Here is a 14,502-nt window from a genome sequence, read left to right on the forward strand (position 1 = left end):
GGATTAGGGACGCTTTGTTGGATCACCGTTCTGTTGTTTCCTGGTTCTTTTGTGCTAGCTAACTTGGATAAAATGTCAGCCCGTGAGTTTTGCTCTCTGGGGATGTGTTCCACTTTGAAGCTTTGAAACTCTGTGAGTAATAATCTTACTTTTTCCAAATATTTTATCATTAATGTCTCTTTGGTCTGGTAGCTTCCTTGAACTTGAGCAATTACTAATTGTGAATCGCTCTTAAGGGTTATGTTTGTTGCCCCTAAGTCTTTGGCCATGGCGAGTCCTGCGATGACTGCTTCGTACTCAGCTTGGTTGTTTGAAGCTTTGAATCCAAAATGGATAGAGTGTTCCACTGTAATACCTTGAGGGCTTTCCACTATTACTCCTACACCACTCCCCTTGATATTGGAAGATCTGTCGACGTAAATGACCCAATCGACACTGTCCTCTGCCTCATGTAAGTGTGTCATTTCAACCAGGAAGTCTGCTAGTACCTGGACTTTAATTGCCTGTCGCGGTTCATAGATGATGTCGTATTCTAACAACTCTATTGACCATGAGATCATACGGCCTGCTAAATCAGGTTGTCTAAGTACTTGTCGAAGGGGTTGATTCGTTCTAACTCTGATAGTGTGCCCCTGGAAATAATGACGCAGGCGTCGCGATGTTAAGATCAGCGCGAAAGTGACCTTTTCAATCTGTTGATAGCGTAGTTCTGGTCCTTGGAGTGCTTTGCTGACGAAGTATATGAGCTGTTGTTCTTGGACTTATTTGCGCAGGAGGACCGCACTTATGGCTTCATTACTGACTGAGAGGTACAGAACCAGGGGTTCATTGGGTGGAGGCTTAACCAAGATTGGTGGGTTGGCCAAATGTTCTTTGATGGCCAAGAACCCTGCCTCGCACTCCAGATTCCAGTTAAAGTCTGTCTGTTTGCGTAATAGTTTGAGCATTGGCAATGATTTTTGAGCTGACGCAGGGAGGAATCTGGTTAGAGCAGTGATTCTTCCTGTCAATTGATGTAGTTCCTTTACGTTTCGCAGGCTGGTCATGCTGAGAATGGCGTTGCATTTGTCAGGGTTGGCCTCTATCCCGCGATGTGTGAGCATGAATCCTAAGAATTTTCTGGCAGGTACTCCAAACGCGAATTTGGCTGGATTAAGCCGTAGCCTGTATTTGCGCATTTGCTGAAATACCCATTCCAAATCTCGAGGATGGTGTGACGTAGTCATTATTTTGACTATCATATCATCAATGTAAACTTCAAGCATCTGTCCAATCTACTGACTGAAAACTTTGTTCATCATGCGTTGATAGGTGGCTCCAGCATTTTTGAGACCAAATGGCATCATATTATAGTAGTAGGTAGCTTTTTCAATGATAAAAGATGTAGCTTCCTCATCTAGTGTGAACATTGGAATCTGGTTGTAGCCTGAATACGCATCCATAAAGGATAGGATTTGGTATCCTCCAGAATTATTGACCAGCTTGTCGATGGTGGGAAGTGGATAGAAATCCTTTCGGCAATGTTTGTTGAGATCTGTGTAATCAGTACACATGCGCCATTTTTCATTGGGTTTCCTGACTAATACAACATTGGAGAGCCAAGTCGAGTAAGTGATTTCTCTGATTACTTCTCTGGGTCTATCCCTGGCATGTCGGCGGCTGTCCACGCAAAAAGGTCTTTGTTATTTTGCAATACTGTTATCAGCGCGCTTTTCTCAGCTTCTGGGAGGTTTTGTCCAATTTTGGTGGTGTTTTCAGGGAGTGGGCCTATTTGGAAGTCTTCCAACTCCCCATCCGGTTGAGGACGAGTATCGCGCAGATCTTCTCGCATGTCAAGATCGGTCATATTCACTGATGCTTTGCCTTTGTCATCAGGTTGTACAGGAGTTTTGGCTCTTAAACTGGTGTTATAACAGCTGCGCGCTATTTTCTGATCACCTCTGATGGCAACTACTATGCCAGACTTGTTATGCAATTTCATCAAAGATGAGGCATAGAAATGATTCCCTTTAATGCGGCAATAGTTGGTCTTCCTAGAATGATGTTATATGTTGATGCGTATTCAATGACATAAAATTTTACTTTGATAGTTTGAGCAAGAGGCATGTTTCCAAAGGTGACCCATATTTCAAAGGTGCCTTTGGGCTGTACACACTCTCCGGCGAAGCCAATTAAGTCCGAACATCCATGAAGAAGATGTTCCTTTGGGATGTGCATCGCGCAAAAGGCATCCTAGAATATAATATCAGCTGAGCTACCATTGTCAATCTTAATACGTTTTACCTGGAGGTTAGCCATGCACGCTGAGATCACTAGTGGGTCTCATGGTCTGGTATGATGTCGCCATAGTCATCATCGTCAAAACTTATGGCCTGTCTTTGATCGCGAGAGGTGGAAGGGCGTGCATGATCGCGCACCGTCATGACTGATTTCAGATGCTTTTTTCGTTGAGATTTGGTCGCTCCTCCTCCCGCTGATCTGCCGGCAATAGTGGCTAAAACACCTGCCGCGTTGTTAGGTAGTCCATCGCGGTGTTGCCCCGCGACTTGTCGCCTGTTTCTTGGTGGAGTTCTGTGACGTCTGTCAGTTGAAGCTGCTATGTCCTCTCTTCGGTCATTGTTGCGAGTACGGTTATAATTTTTCCTAGGGCGTGCCCTTTGTTTATTGCAGTCGTGATCAGGGCTTCTATCGTGCCTTCGCTGCGTCTTATATTCCCTGCAGCTGGAAATAAATTCCTGGAGCTTTCCTTCTCTTATGAGTGCCTCAATGGTATTTCTGAGCGCTAGACATTCGTCGATGGTGTGACCTTTGTCGTTGTGGAATTCGCAAAATTTGGATTCATCGCGCTGAACTCCTTTTGGCATTGGAGGAGGTCTGTTAACCCGGACATACCCTGTTTGGAATACTTCCTTAAAAATTCGCTTGGGAGATGCGTTCAAGGGGGTGTAGTTGTCGTATTTTCCCCCACTTTCTCTTTTCGCGAAATTTGCGTTGAAAATTCTTCTGGACATCTCTTTCGAAGTTGTCCGTGTTGGCCCTGGTGTTGGAGATTTCTCGTGATAGCCTATAATCCTCCAGGTTGATGAATTTCTCTGAACGCGCACGCAATTCCACTATGGTGCGAGGTCGCTGTTTGGCCAGCGACATAGAAAAAGGGCCTTCCACAAGTCCTTCAGTGATAATGTGTAGTCAGACTTGTGGATCTAAATCTCTGACCAAAAGCGCTTCATCAAAGAATCTGTTTTGATAATCGCGCAGAGTTTCATTTAATTCCTGTCGAACCGTTTTTAGTGCGTGAGTGGATTTGTATTGTGCTTTACTCGCTGCGAGCCGTACGAGAAACTGGTTGGTTATGTCTTCCCAACTTTGTACCGAATTAGGTGGTAGCGCTGAGTACCATCTAAGGGTTGTCTCCTTGAGAGTTGTAGGAAATAGTCGGCAAGCAATTGGATCCGCGACATCTTGTGCCATCATGTTTGTCTGGAATTGTTCCAGATGCTCTTGAGGATCCCTCTTGCCGTTATATTTTTTTGTTGTAATCTTGACATCCCGAGGAATTGGGATGTTCATTATGCAGGGGACGAAGGGGTGAATAATTCGAGAAAAGGTCCTTAAGTTACCATTAGAATTCTTGTTCTCATGAGTATCTTTGATTTCTTCACCTTTCTTATTTTTGTGACCGGAAGGTCCTGGATTCCCAGTAGAGTGCGAATGAGGTGGCTCACTCTCCTCAGAATTTTCGGGAGCTGTTTCTTTCTCAGGATTTTTTTTTTGTTTTCCCTTTTCTTGGGTTTTTTCTTTGCTCTTTTGAGCTTTTTTCAATCGAGCCAAATCTCGATTCTGCTAGGCGATTTTCTTGTTCTGTAGTGTGATGAGGTCCAACAGATGTTGGGGTGTCGGTGGGTCATCCAGGTGGATGGGAATTGTGCCACCGATGAAGCTGATTTTTCACGGGAAGCAGGGATCTCCTTCCGCTTTCCTTTAGAGCCATTCTGGGATTTACTACGAGTGTCAACCATGTTTTTAGAGAAAGGTGGGTAAAAAAAAATCCCACAGACGACGCCAATGATCAGACCAAATACGGTATGGGTGGCCCAATACGTATTAAGCCCAAATCATACACGGTTGGACTCCTTCGGTAGTTTCAGGTCTGGGCCTGGTATTGCAGTTGGGGTGAACCTGAGCTCTCTGTCCTTTGTCCTTCTCGTTGCACCAAATGAGGGGGTACCTGCGAAGACACTCCGATGCTTAAGTCAGTATCAGAGGCAAGTGTTTATGTTGTGAAAGTAAAGGATGATCGTACCTTGGTGGTATATCGTATGTTTATATAGTGACTGGGATGCCGCCTTAGTTAAGGCGGCTTGGCTTCTGAGTGGCCAGCCTTGGGCTGTAGGTTGTTTAGGGGACCTGTGTAGCCTTATCTTCCAGAGGGTCTAGTAGTAGATTTGAGGCAAGCTGGAGCTGTTTGTTGTTTACTGGAGCTAAGGCGCGGTGGAGTTACCTTGAGCCTTACGTTTACTTCCCTTAGAAGATTTCATGTGCAATACAAGAATCGAGTCTTGTGTGCCGCGATGAGACCATCGCGACCTGTACGTCGCGATGGGGGACATCGCGTCTGGAACGTCGCGATGGGGGACATCACGTTTGAAACGCCGCGATGTAGGCATCGCGCCAATGCTTGTTCCTTGTGCTTCGGAGGGGCTTGGGCTTTCCTTATGGGGGCCATGATTAGGCCTATATTTTATCCGAATCACACATCAAACAAAATTCAACCCCATCTTTCTAGGAAAAATTTTATGTATAATAACCTCACAAAATCCTCCTTTTGCCAATCATTCATTAATGGCATACTTTCATCTCCTATCCCGTCAGTTAAATCATTGCTCATACCCTAAGTAGCACAATCGACATGGGACACGTGACACAATACGATACGACACTCCAACACGTTAATTCTAAAAAATATTAGATTTCGACACGTTAGGACACGTTTTGATATTAAATAATATTTTTAATTTATGTAATATATATTATATTTAATATTCAATAATTTAACAAAAAAATGAATTTAAACTTATAATATTCATAAATTTTGCAAAGAAACATAAGTTATCCCAAATATTTATATTAAACTCAATAAAAAGATAATTTCAATCCAATGAATCTAATAATTGGAACTAAAAACTCAACGCAACGCAACTTTTGAACCTTTTTTTGAAATTTTATAACATGTGTTGGAGTGTCTGAGAGTGTCGGAATGTCTGAGAGTGTTGGGAAGTGTCAGACATGACATGTCAGGGTTTTTGAAGTGTCGGTGCTTCATAACTCATACCATCTCATATTGAATGGGTAATCTAAAAGATTTTTTATATTTTTAAAAGAAACATATTACTACCGGAGAAAGTATTTCCGGGAGAACATAGTTGAGGTTATAAGAGTTATAAACAAAAAAAAGTTATAAACGTAACCTGCCCCTATTACTATTATTAAATTTCTAAAGTCTCCTCTCTCGTTTTTTGAAAAGATTCTCTCGGGTAATCTCATAATTCAGACTTTTTGAGCCATTTATGAATTTATTTAGAGTTTGAGGTGAGTCGAGGATTAAAATTTTAAATTTTTTTCTCAAAATAATATTAGTAAAGATCGAATCGAGGTTCTTCCTCAAGCTCCATTGCACTTATTGAACTACTATAGTTGGATAAAAGTCTCGTTTCTTAATCTTTATGATCAATTTTCCGAAACATAACCACTAATCAGGAGGCAATTTAAATTATTAAGTTTAACAAAAAATTAATTAGAATTTTGAGAAAGTATTGTATCACATGGTGATGAAATAAGAAAATTTGATTAGGTCGTCGTTATACATAGAATTTTCTCAAGAAATTTGAAAGTATATAGGTTGATTGAAGTTTTGTTTGCAGAAGATACACTGTATTAATTTCAGGTTTAATGCTTCATCTTTTTCTTATTTTACTTTTACTTCTTCTTTTTTTCACTCTAGTGGGTATTTTGGGTTGGTGAGTATATTTTTTACTTTAAGGGGACATTTGGTATGAGAGATATTTTTTTTTACCGGGAAAAAAAGTTTCAGAGAATGTGATGGGATCTTTTTTATTTCAGGTAAGTTACAAAAAGGTATTTGGTAGCCAAAATTTTTGTCGAGAATGTTGATTTATTTTTATAATGCTATGTTTGGTTGATTGTGAAATATATGTGGGAATGTGGAATTATATTACAAAATTACCTATCGTGTTTGAAAATTTGTTTTCAACATTCTTTTTATAACAGGGTGTCTCCGTTTTATTAAATAAAGATTTTTTTTTTTTTTTTTGGAAATATAAAGATTTTTATTAAACAAGATAACACATCTATTCAAAGTATTTCTGTCACAAATTTTAGAAACAAGATTCTTCGTCGATAGGATAAAAAAAATAACACAATTTGAATGGTATTTTTTTTTCGCCAATATCCAGTTGAAAATATAATTCTTGGAAACATTTTATACCAATATTTTTTAACTTATCTCATATCAAACATGATAAACATTTTTCCCTCACCCCATTTTCCCAAAGATTCTATTAAAATCTTCATACCAAACGCCCCCACTAGTGAAAGTTATTATTTCATGCCTCATTAGTAAATATATTTCATGGGCATATCAAGAAATTGTTTTCAAAATTGAACTTCATTGATCATTGTGTTAAGGGAAAAATGTTTATCCTTTTAAATGACACAACTTATATCTTTTTACTCTTACAAAAAGGTGGAACCCACACCTTTATTTTTTTTTGTTAACTCTCTCTCCTCTTCTATCTATCTCTTTCTTTTTCTTAAAATAACACAATTTTATATCTTTTAAAATGAGAGACACTTTACCCTTATGCTAAAGACTGAAATCTCATGCCTGATTTTAATATAATCATGTTAGGTAAAAAATCTCATTCATTTATTAACAGATTAATTATAATCATTAAAATGATCATTTCTTTCTTTTTCATTTAAAAATGATTCCATAGACATGCTTTGTCATTAATGCTATGAAAATTGATCAGTAAATAAATTGTTGAAATTTCTTATATAACGTGATTATTATGTGAAAATGAAACATGAAAGGATCCATTTCACAAAGAGTAAGAGGTATTTCTTTAAGAAGGAAACAAAAAATTTAAAATTTTGAAGCATCTTTTTTATTTGTTTATTTATAATTTTAACATTTTGAATTCACGCGGTTAGTATGTGAGTCAGGCACAGTAATTAAGGAAACTCAAAAGAGAAAAAGCTGCAAACAATTTATTACACACACATTATTTTATTTCTTTTTTTATATTATTTATAAAAATAAAAAATATGATGACGTGGAGATCTCTCCACCGTCCCTTTTTCCTATTTTATGAGATGCCATTTTTTCGTTTTCTGCTTGTGCTTCCTTTCTTTACTTTCTCTCTCTTCGATTGTCTGTGTGCTCTGTTATTAGAACTCTCTTTCTCTCTCTTCCATTCGTTCAGTAGCATCCCTTTAAATAGAGGTTCTCTATTCAGAACCAAATCTTCCAACCAAAATAGATTATCTTTTTAAGAATATCCACACCGTTTTTCTCGCTGGTTTTCTTTCTATTTTCCTGTTGTTCTTACACCAACTCCATTTTTTTTTGTGATTTTTTTTTTTTTCACAACCCAGAAATCTAGAGGCAAGAATCCGCAAAAATAATCCATACCCAGAATTTTTTTTCTGAAATATCTTGTGGGGTTTATCTAATTTTTATTTTTTTATAAATTTTTCTTTCCTTTTAGTCTTGAAGTTAATAGATACACAAAGCTGAATATATAATTCATATAAAGCTGTAGTTTTTGTGTGTGTCGAAGCATCTGTATTTTGCTGTATCGAAAGAGTTTTGAGGATTTTTTTGTTGAAGTTCTATTTTGCTGAGAGTTTCTTGTTCTAAGTGCTACTCCCATGGCTGCTCAATTGCAAAAACGTATTCCCTCATCTTTTCTACTCAGTTCTTTTGTTTTCTGGGAATTGCATGTGGTTTAGATTTATTTTTCCTTTCATTTTGATTATGATGTACAAAGTAGAATGAAAAGATTGAAAAAAAGGAGAGTTTTTTACCGGGTTGAATTTTCTGTTTTTGACAGCTGCGGATGAAATGAGTAGGAAGAAGCTTCATGGTGATTCTTCAACGGCTGAACTCAATAATTCCAATATGGTGATTCCCATATCACCCCCATTTTTTTTTTTTTTTCTGTGCTTTAATTTGAAATGAACTGTTTCATTGATTGTGTATGAGACTCGGAGAATCACATGTTTTCTTATGCATCTGTATTTGTTCAGGTTCCTTCTAAGGGTGCAAGTTCTCCATCTGATGCAAGATCATGTGTATCATCAATAGGAGATGCATCTGGTAGTGTTAAAGAAGGGGATCTGGATCATGAGTACATATCCACAGATCAGGGTTTTTCTTATCCTGCTGGTGGTTATTATGGATACTACTATCCAGGTTAGCTGCTATTGGTTAAAGACCTTCCCTCCGCTGGTTCTCTTTTCATTTCAATTGATTGTAAATTTATGTTTTCATTTCTTACGGTAGAATGATCACAGGTTATGGTGGTTTCTTTGGAGAGCCAGAAAGCCAAGGATACTATGTTGGTGCTGATGCCGTGGATCTTCAGTATCCTGTAAGTCTCTTAGGCTGATTCGTTGTTGGTCATGTTGTTGCTCTTTATTGTTGAGTCTTTCTATGAGGTTTAGTGCTTACATATCTGGTCAATTCAGGTTATGCATGTGATGCCTGTTTGTTAGGCAAGGTAAGAGAAGGAAAAAAACCCAGATGATGGTTATGTTCATTCCTCTTTCTATATAGTCTCCAACAATCATATTCTTGAGAAAGGGTGGAATGGGAATAAATAAATAAATAAATAATAATGTATAATGTACTTATTGGCAACTTGTTTTGATTTGATTTAATTTCCTTTTTCTTGTTTTGGGTGCATTTTATATTCAAGATCAAGATTAGGGAGGGGTAAAACGTTTGTGGTATTCTGCTTGAATGTAACCAAGTAATTTGTTTCTTTTTTCGTATATTATCAAACATGGAAATGATCAATATTTTAACTAATATTTATGTGACATCTTCTAAACAACTCGATTTGGATTCAGGGCAAATTTGGCTAGAGAATGTTGTTTCCTGAAATGATAGGAATGTACTATGTAGCTTTTTTTTCCTTCTTAGTTTTAGATCATGCAAACAGTTAATTGGTCTTTTTTATGATCCCCTATATATAATAAATGTCTCAATACAATTTTTTTTCTTTCTTTTTGTTGCTTTTATTTAGGTCATGCAAGCAGATAATGGATCTTATGTCTATCTCATGCCAGGATTTCAGACTGGCTACCCTTCATACTTTCCTTTGAGTCCAGCTGGTATTGAGGGACAGTTTGTTGGCCATCATATGTACACTCCTGGTTCCATCTTTCAACAACCCGTTGGATCACCTGGTTATTATTCAGCTTCTATACCTTATGGGGAGTTACTGCCATCAACATACTCATGGGATTCACACCTAACTTCACAAGATGGATCACAGGGCAATGGTTATCATGAATTGGCTGGTAAACCAAATGGTAGGTCTAACTTGTCTTCCCAGAATCATTCTGGAGGTATTGTGCCAAAGTCTGTTCCCCCTCCTAACTTGAGCAACACATCAGAAGTGAAGGGTTCCATGCCATTACTAGATGTGTCATCAACTCATGCTAAGCGTAACCATCCAAAACAAACAAACAAGGTAAAATTACTTCCGAATTTCTCTTCCTTTTGGCTTATCTATCATCCTTAGATTATTCTAATGAGCTTGTAATGTTTTTCTCAGGCACCCGTTTGTGGCTCAGTCCTGCATTCGGATGCAATGGCAAAGGGTTGCATGCCTATCACCAAGTTTCCCACATACAATCAAGGAAAGAGTGGATTCCTCTATCCAAACAACTTGCTTAATGGGAAAGGAAATACAAAGGGATGGGTTAGTACTGAAAAGTTGAAAATGAGAGGCAAGGTTAATGATTCATTTCATGAGCAGAATCAGGGTCCTAGAACAGCTAATGCAAAAGTTGCATTAATGTCTGGAGGTAATTCTGCAAGAACCTTGGCCGTAGATGGGAGCGGAAATGTTAACAGCAAAATCAGGACAGATCAATATAATCTTCCTGATTTTCCAACTAAATATGATCATGCACTTTTCTTTGTCATCAAATCATACAGTGAAGATGATATCCATAAGAGCATCAAGTACAATGTGTGGGCGAGTACTCCTAATGGGAATAAGAGGCTGGATTGTGCATTTCTGGATGCACAGAAGCAAATGGAAGAGAAAGGAAGCAAGTGCCCCGTATTCCTTTTCTTTTCGGTATGCTGTTAAGTTCTACATCAATTCTGTTTCATAAACTTCAGATTCCTCACATTCATGTTTTGCGTACTTGTTTATTTTCAGATTGATAATAGTCTCTCAATTCTTTTCTGGTAATTGTTTAAATTCAGGTCAATGCGAGTGGTCAATTTTGCGGAGTAGCTGAGATGACTGGGAGAGTTGATTTCAATAAGAGTATGGATTTCTGGCAACAAGATAAATGGAATGGATATTTCCCCGTCAAATGGCACATCATAAAGGATGTTCCAAATCCTCAGCTACGACATATAATACTCGAGAATAATGATCACAAGCCTGTAACAAATAGTAGAGACACACAAGAGGTATACATTTTTCATGTTTTAGTAAAACAACTGTTTCCTGAAAATACCTTAATTATTTCTTCTCTGTGCTTACTCTTATCTTGTATGTTTCCACTTTCCAGGTGAGTTTTCCCCAAGGTGTTGAAATTCTAAACATTTTTAAGAACCATGTGGCAAGAACATCCATATGGGATGACTTTGAATTTTATGAAAGCCGTCAGAAGGTCATGCAGGAGAAGAAAATAAGACAATCTATGCCCCATACCAATATACAGGTTTGTTTTCACACTGCTACCTTATTCCAAGCTTTTTACTAATTATAGCAAAAACATTGATTCCAACATTTCCTTTTTGATATGATTTGATATTGGCAATAATGGATGAGAGTGCATGTGATTGTGGGACCCCATTGGCATAAATGTGTATGGAGGAGTAGGAATTCTTCACAATATCTAATAAATGTCTAGTTGATAAAAGATTCTAAAGTTGATAAACAAGTAGTTCTTTAGACTTTGGAGCATGTTATGCTATTCTTGGCTTTAGTGTTTCCCAATTTGTTAATTGTGGTTTATTCTCTGCTCTTTATTTAATTTTTGTGTCCTTTGAGAGATGCTTTGCTTATTGTTTTATGTATAATTTTGTTGGCAGCATGTAGATGAATTAACCACTGTATTAGTGTCAGTAGACATATCAAGTGTGAAGAACATGGAGGATCCTAAGTTGGTTGAGAAAGTGAACAATGACTGAAGAAAATGTAGAGATGATGATTTTCCTAGGGACCCCGCCATGTTAGCATGCTGGTTAAGATTGCTACAGTTCACAGAGCAGTTGACACTGCCAAACCTGAGCTACAATGTAAGAGCTCATGAATTCAAGTTGAAGTTCTAATCAAAATTCTTGCTGATGATTTAGAAGGAAAAAAAAAACAAATAATATCATGTGGGCAAATGATGGATGGATCCCAAATTGTACAAACTATTCAAAGGAGGAAAGGTTTGAAGTGGATTAGACATGGTGATTGGTGGTTTTACGTGGTTATTATGAAAGCACATATCATTTACTTCATTTTATTTTTTTTTGGTTTGCACATAATAAGTTCAGTTTGGTTCCTTGTTCTTGGTTTTTTTTTTTTTTTTTTTTTTTTCACTCTTTTTCCCCCTTTATGTAGTGAATTTAACGTAACAAATGCTATTAAGCATGAGAGTTGAATACTCTCATGTGAAAAAGTGGTCATGTTATTTGATCATAATCATTCATTTAAAAATTATACAATTTTCTCTCTGTTATCTCATCATGAATGTGGTTGTGATCAAATAACATGATCATATGATTACTTTTTCACATAAGGGATTAGCTCCCGTTAAGCATAGGACAGTTCACTAGTAATATGTTGAAAATGATGGGTTGCCATGGAGGATAATGTAAAATTATTGGAGTTGGGAATCCTATGACTATGCATTATTTGAAGTATGTTGCTTGTGGCTTTGGAGTCAATGTTTTATTATTATATGATGAAATTGAGTGGTGAATCTGTTTAGAATCTTTAGGCAATCAAAAGGGATAAAAGAAAAAATAAAATTAATAGACTTATGTGTCACTTTTTTGGTGCGTCATTTGGCTTATAATTTGATAGCTTTAATAATGAAATACTTTAGGTTTATCGAAAGACATCTTTAAAATGACCAAAAAAAAGAAAAATGTTTTGATATATATTTATGGAGAAATTATAATTTTCCTTCCTGTGAGCATTAAAAAAATAAAAAAGAATTTATTTTTGGCTGATACTGAACTCCAGTTTGCGTAGTTTTAACGTTTTTAGTTAAAACCTAGCAAAAGATGAATAAATATGCATTGTACATAACTTTCGTTCTGAAGTTTTTGAAAGTTAAATCTTTAATGAAATATCTTCATGACATTGATTTTGAAGAATTCAGGGAGGCAATTTCAGAATCATTTTAACTTTAATTTATTTTTTTCTTCGGTCTTGGGCGAACAGTACATGCTACTTGATGTATTGTTACAACTTACAAGGCAGTGCAGGTTGATGTGTTGTTACTTGTTAGCCCACTCTTCATTTCTTTAATTATTTAAATATTTTGGTGGTGTTATCCCTCAATCTATGTTTTTATGATAGGTTAGTGACAATTATTATTTATGTTATACCAACACCGATACGGGACACGACTCGATATAACATTTTCACTCATTAATTTTAAAAAATGTTAAATTTTGATACGTTAGAGTACATTTTGATGTTAAATAATATTTTTGATTTATGCAGTGTATATTATATTTAATATTGAATAATTTAATAAAAAATAAAATTAAACTTATAATACTCATCAATTTTGCAAAGAAATATTTATATTAAACTCAATAAAATAGTTATCGTAATCCAACGTATATTATAGTTGGAATTAAAAAATGCAATACAATGCAACTTTTGAATTGTTTTTGAGTCTCTGGAACGCATGTAAGAGTGTTAAAGAGTGTCAGGCATGGCACATCATATTTATTGAACTGCATCATCCATCCTCACCATGTCTAAATAGTCTCTCTTTATTAATACAGGAATTTATTTTCATATATATTCTTTTGTTAGTTCACTTCTAAAGCAAGCAACAGCCACGGATAATTTTTGGGCCCGCTTTTTATCGTATAACAAAATATGTAACAAATAATGGATTATACTTGATAATAAAATATATAGTAAATAGGTTTTATGTAATTTTTAATTGAGATTTTTTTCAGACACAAAAAGAAAGAGCATAATTTTAGAAAAATGGTGTACGTAATTAAGGACCAACCGATGTAAGAAAAATGATTTTTTAGGTTATTCGTCGAAAATAAAAATATGTAATAATTAATCGCTATACATATTTCTCATTCAGAGAGAAAAAATATTTAGTGAGATTTATTTATGAAAAAATATTTTATGCTAATTATGTTAATTTTTCTCAAGAAGGATAAAATTAATTATTTAAATTCAATCAACAATTAATTTTCTTATCTTTTTTTTTGGTAAACTTAATTTTGTTATCTTTATTTCTAACCAATCCTTTATTTTTTTTCCTTATCAATTTGTAATATTCAAACAGGTTTAAAGATAAAACTTTTATTTTCTTTCGATTGCTTATCCATCCTTTCTCTTTGATTCGTTACTCTCAACAGATCCTAAAAGAACTCAAGAGTATACATGTTGTAACATCCCCGTCTCGAGCCGGTTCAATTAACATACATATGATAAAACAGAAAACAGCGGAAGACTTAACTTATGAAAATACGAGCTAACTTTTTTTCTTTTTCTTTTTAAATTCTCTTTCGTCGTAAACGAAAATCGGGCAGAGTTTCCTCTATAAATCGGACAACTGGGGATTTTCCAATCCCACTCAGATGCATTTCCTGATAAGCAGTTTATACAAATATAATCAAATGCCCATCCATGGGCGCATGCATAACTTGGCTCAGTGCCACTATATCTAACCGCATGCAATCCAACACGTAAACATATCTGAATACTACCTCATCATATAACGTGCCTGAATACCCAAATGTACATGCATCAAAGCGACAGACATGTACAAAACATATACAGGCCATATACACAATAAAGGATCAATATCATGATCCATCAAATGCGAAAATACTAAAATACATCAAACACTCCAAAAAGGTAGTAGCCTACAGCCACTCCAAATCCAATCTGTCAACTGCCTCAGCCACGTGACGTGTCCCTGCCTAGTGAGGACTCACCGGGAATCTGGGCACCTGAAAATATGTCC

General features: G+C 36.3%; 2 protein-coding genes across 3 annotated transcripts; one reads left to right on the forward strand and one right to left on the reverse strand.

Annotated features, from left to right (window-relative positions):
* Nucleotides 1–149: 149 nt before the first annotated feature.
* LOC133317499 (uncharacterized) lies at nucleotides 150–560 on the reverse strand (the record flags this gene model as incomplete). Its single annotated transcript, XM_061519365.1, has 1 exon — nucleotides 150–560. A coding segment is annotated over exon 1 (411 nt), but the record flags the coding sequence as incomplete, so codon positions are not given.
* A 6,881-nt stretch (nucleotides 561–7,441) lies between these two features.
* Nucleotides 7,442–12,368, forward strand: LOC133317500 (YTH domain-containing protein ECT4-like). Of its 2 annotated transcripts, XM_061519366.1 has the most exons (9): nucleotides 7,442–7,975; nucleotides 8,136–8,206; nucleotides 8,332–8,497; nucleotides 8,599–8,675; nucleotides 9,333–9,782; nucleotides 9,867–10,397; nucleotides 10,529–10,741; nucleotides 10,843–10,995; nucleotides 11,369–12,368. In XM_061519366.1, the coding sequence occupies exons 1-9, from the start codon at nucleotides 7,954–7,956 to the stop codon at nucleotides 11,465–11,467; spliced, it is 1,782 nt and encodes a 593-aa protein (XP_061375350.1). In that variant the 5' UTR covers nucleotides 7,442–7,953; the 3' UTR covers nucleotides 11,468–12,368. The 2 variants fall into 2 exon arrangements, with proteins under 2 accessions (XP_061375350.1, XP_061375351.1); XM_061519367.1 differs by lacking the exons at nucleotides 7,442–7,975; nucleotides 8,136–8,206 and having other exon boundaries at nucleotides 8,360–8,497; nucleotides 8,588–8,675; nucleotides 11,369–12,366.
* The last annotated feature ends 2,134 nt before the right edge of the window (nucleotides 12,369–14,502 follow it).

The sequence above is a fragment of the Gastrolobium bilobum genome, unplaced genomic scaffold (genome assembly GCF_033153095.1).
Source record: "Gastrolobium bilobum isolate Gb01-03AN ecotype WA unplaced genomic scaffold, APGP_CSIRO_Gbil_v1 utg176449, whole genome shotgun sequence".
In the NCBI taxonomy this organism is placed as follows: Eukaryota; Viridiplantae; Streptophyta; class Magnoliopsida; order Fabales; family Fabaceae; genus Gastrolobium; species Gastrolobium bilobum.

Coding starts and splice junctions, on each gene's coding strand:
- LOC133317500 (XM_061519366.1), top strand. CDS start 7,954: ATGGCTGCTCAATTGCAAAAAC. Junction 7,976..8,135: donor GGCTGCTCAATTGCAAAAAC/GTATTCCCTCAT, acceptor TGTTTTTGACAG/CTGCGGATGAAATGAGTAGG. Junction 8,207..8,331: donor AACTCAATAATTCCAATATG/GTGATTCCCATA, acceptor GTATTTGTTCAG/GTTCCTTCTAAGGGTGCAAG.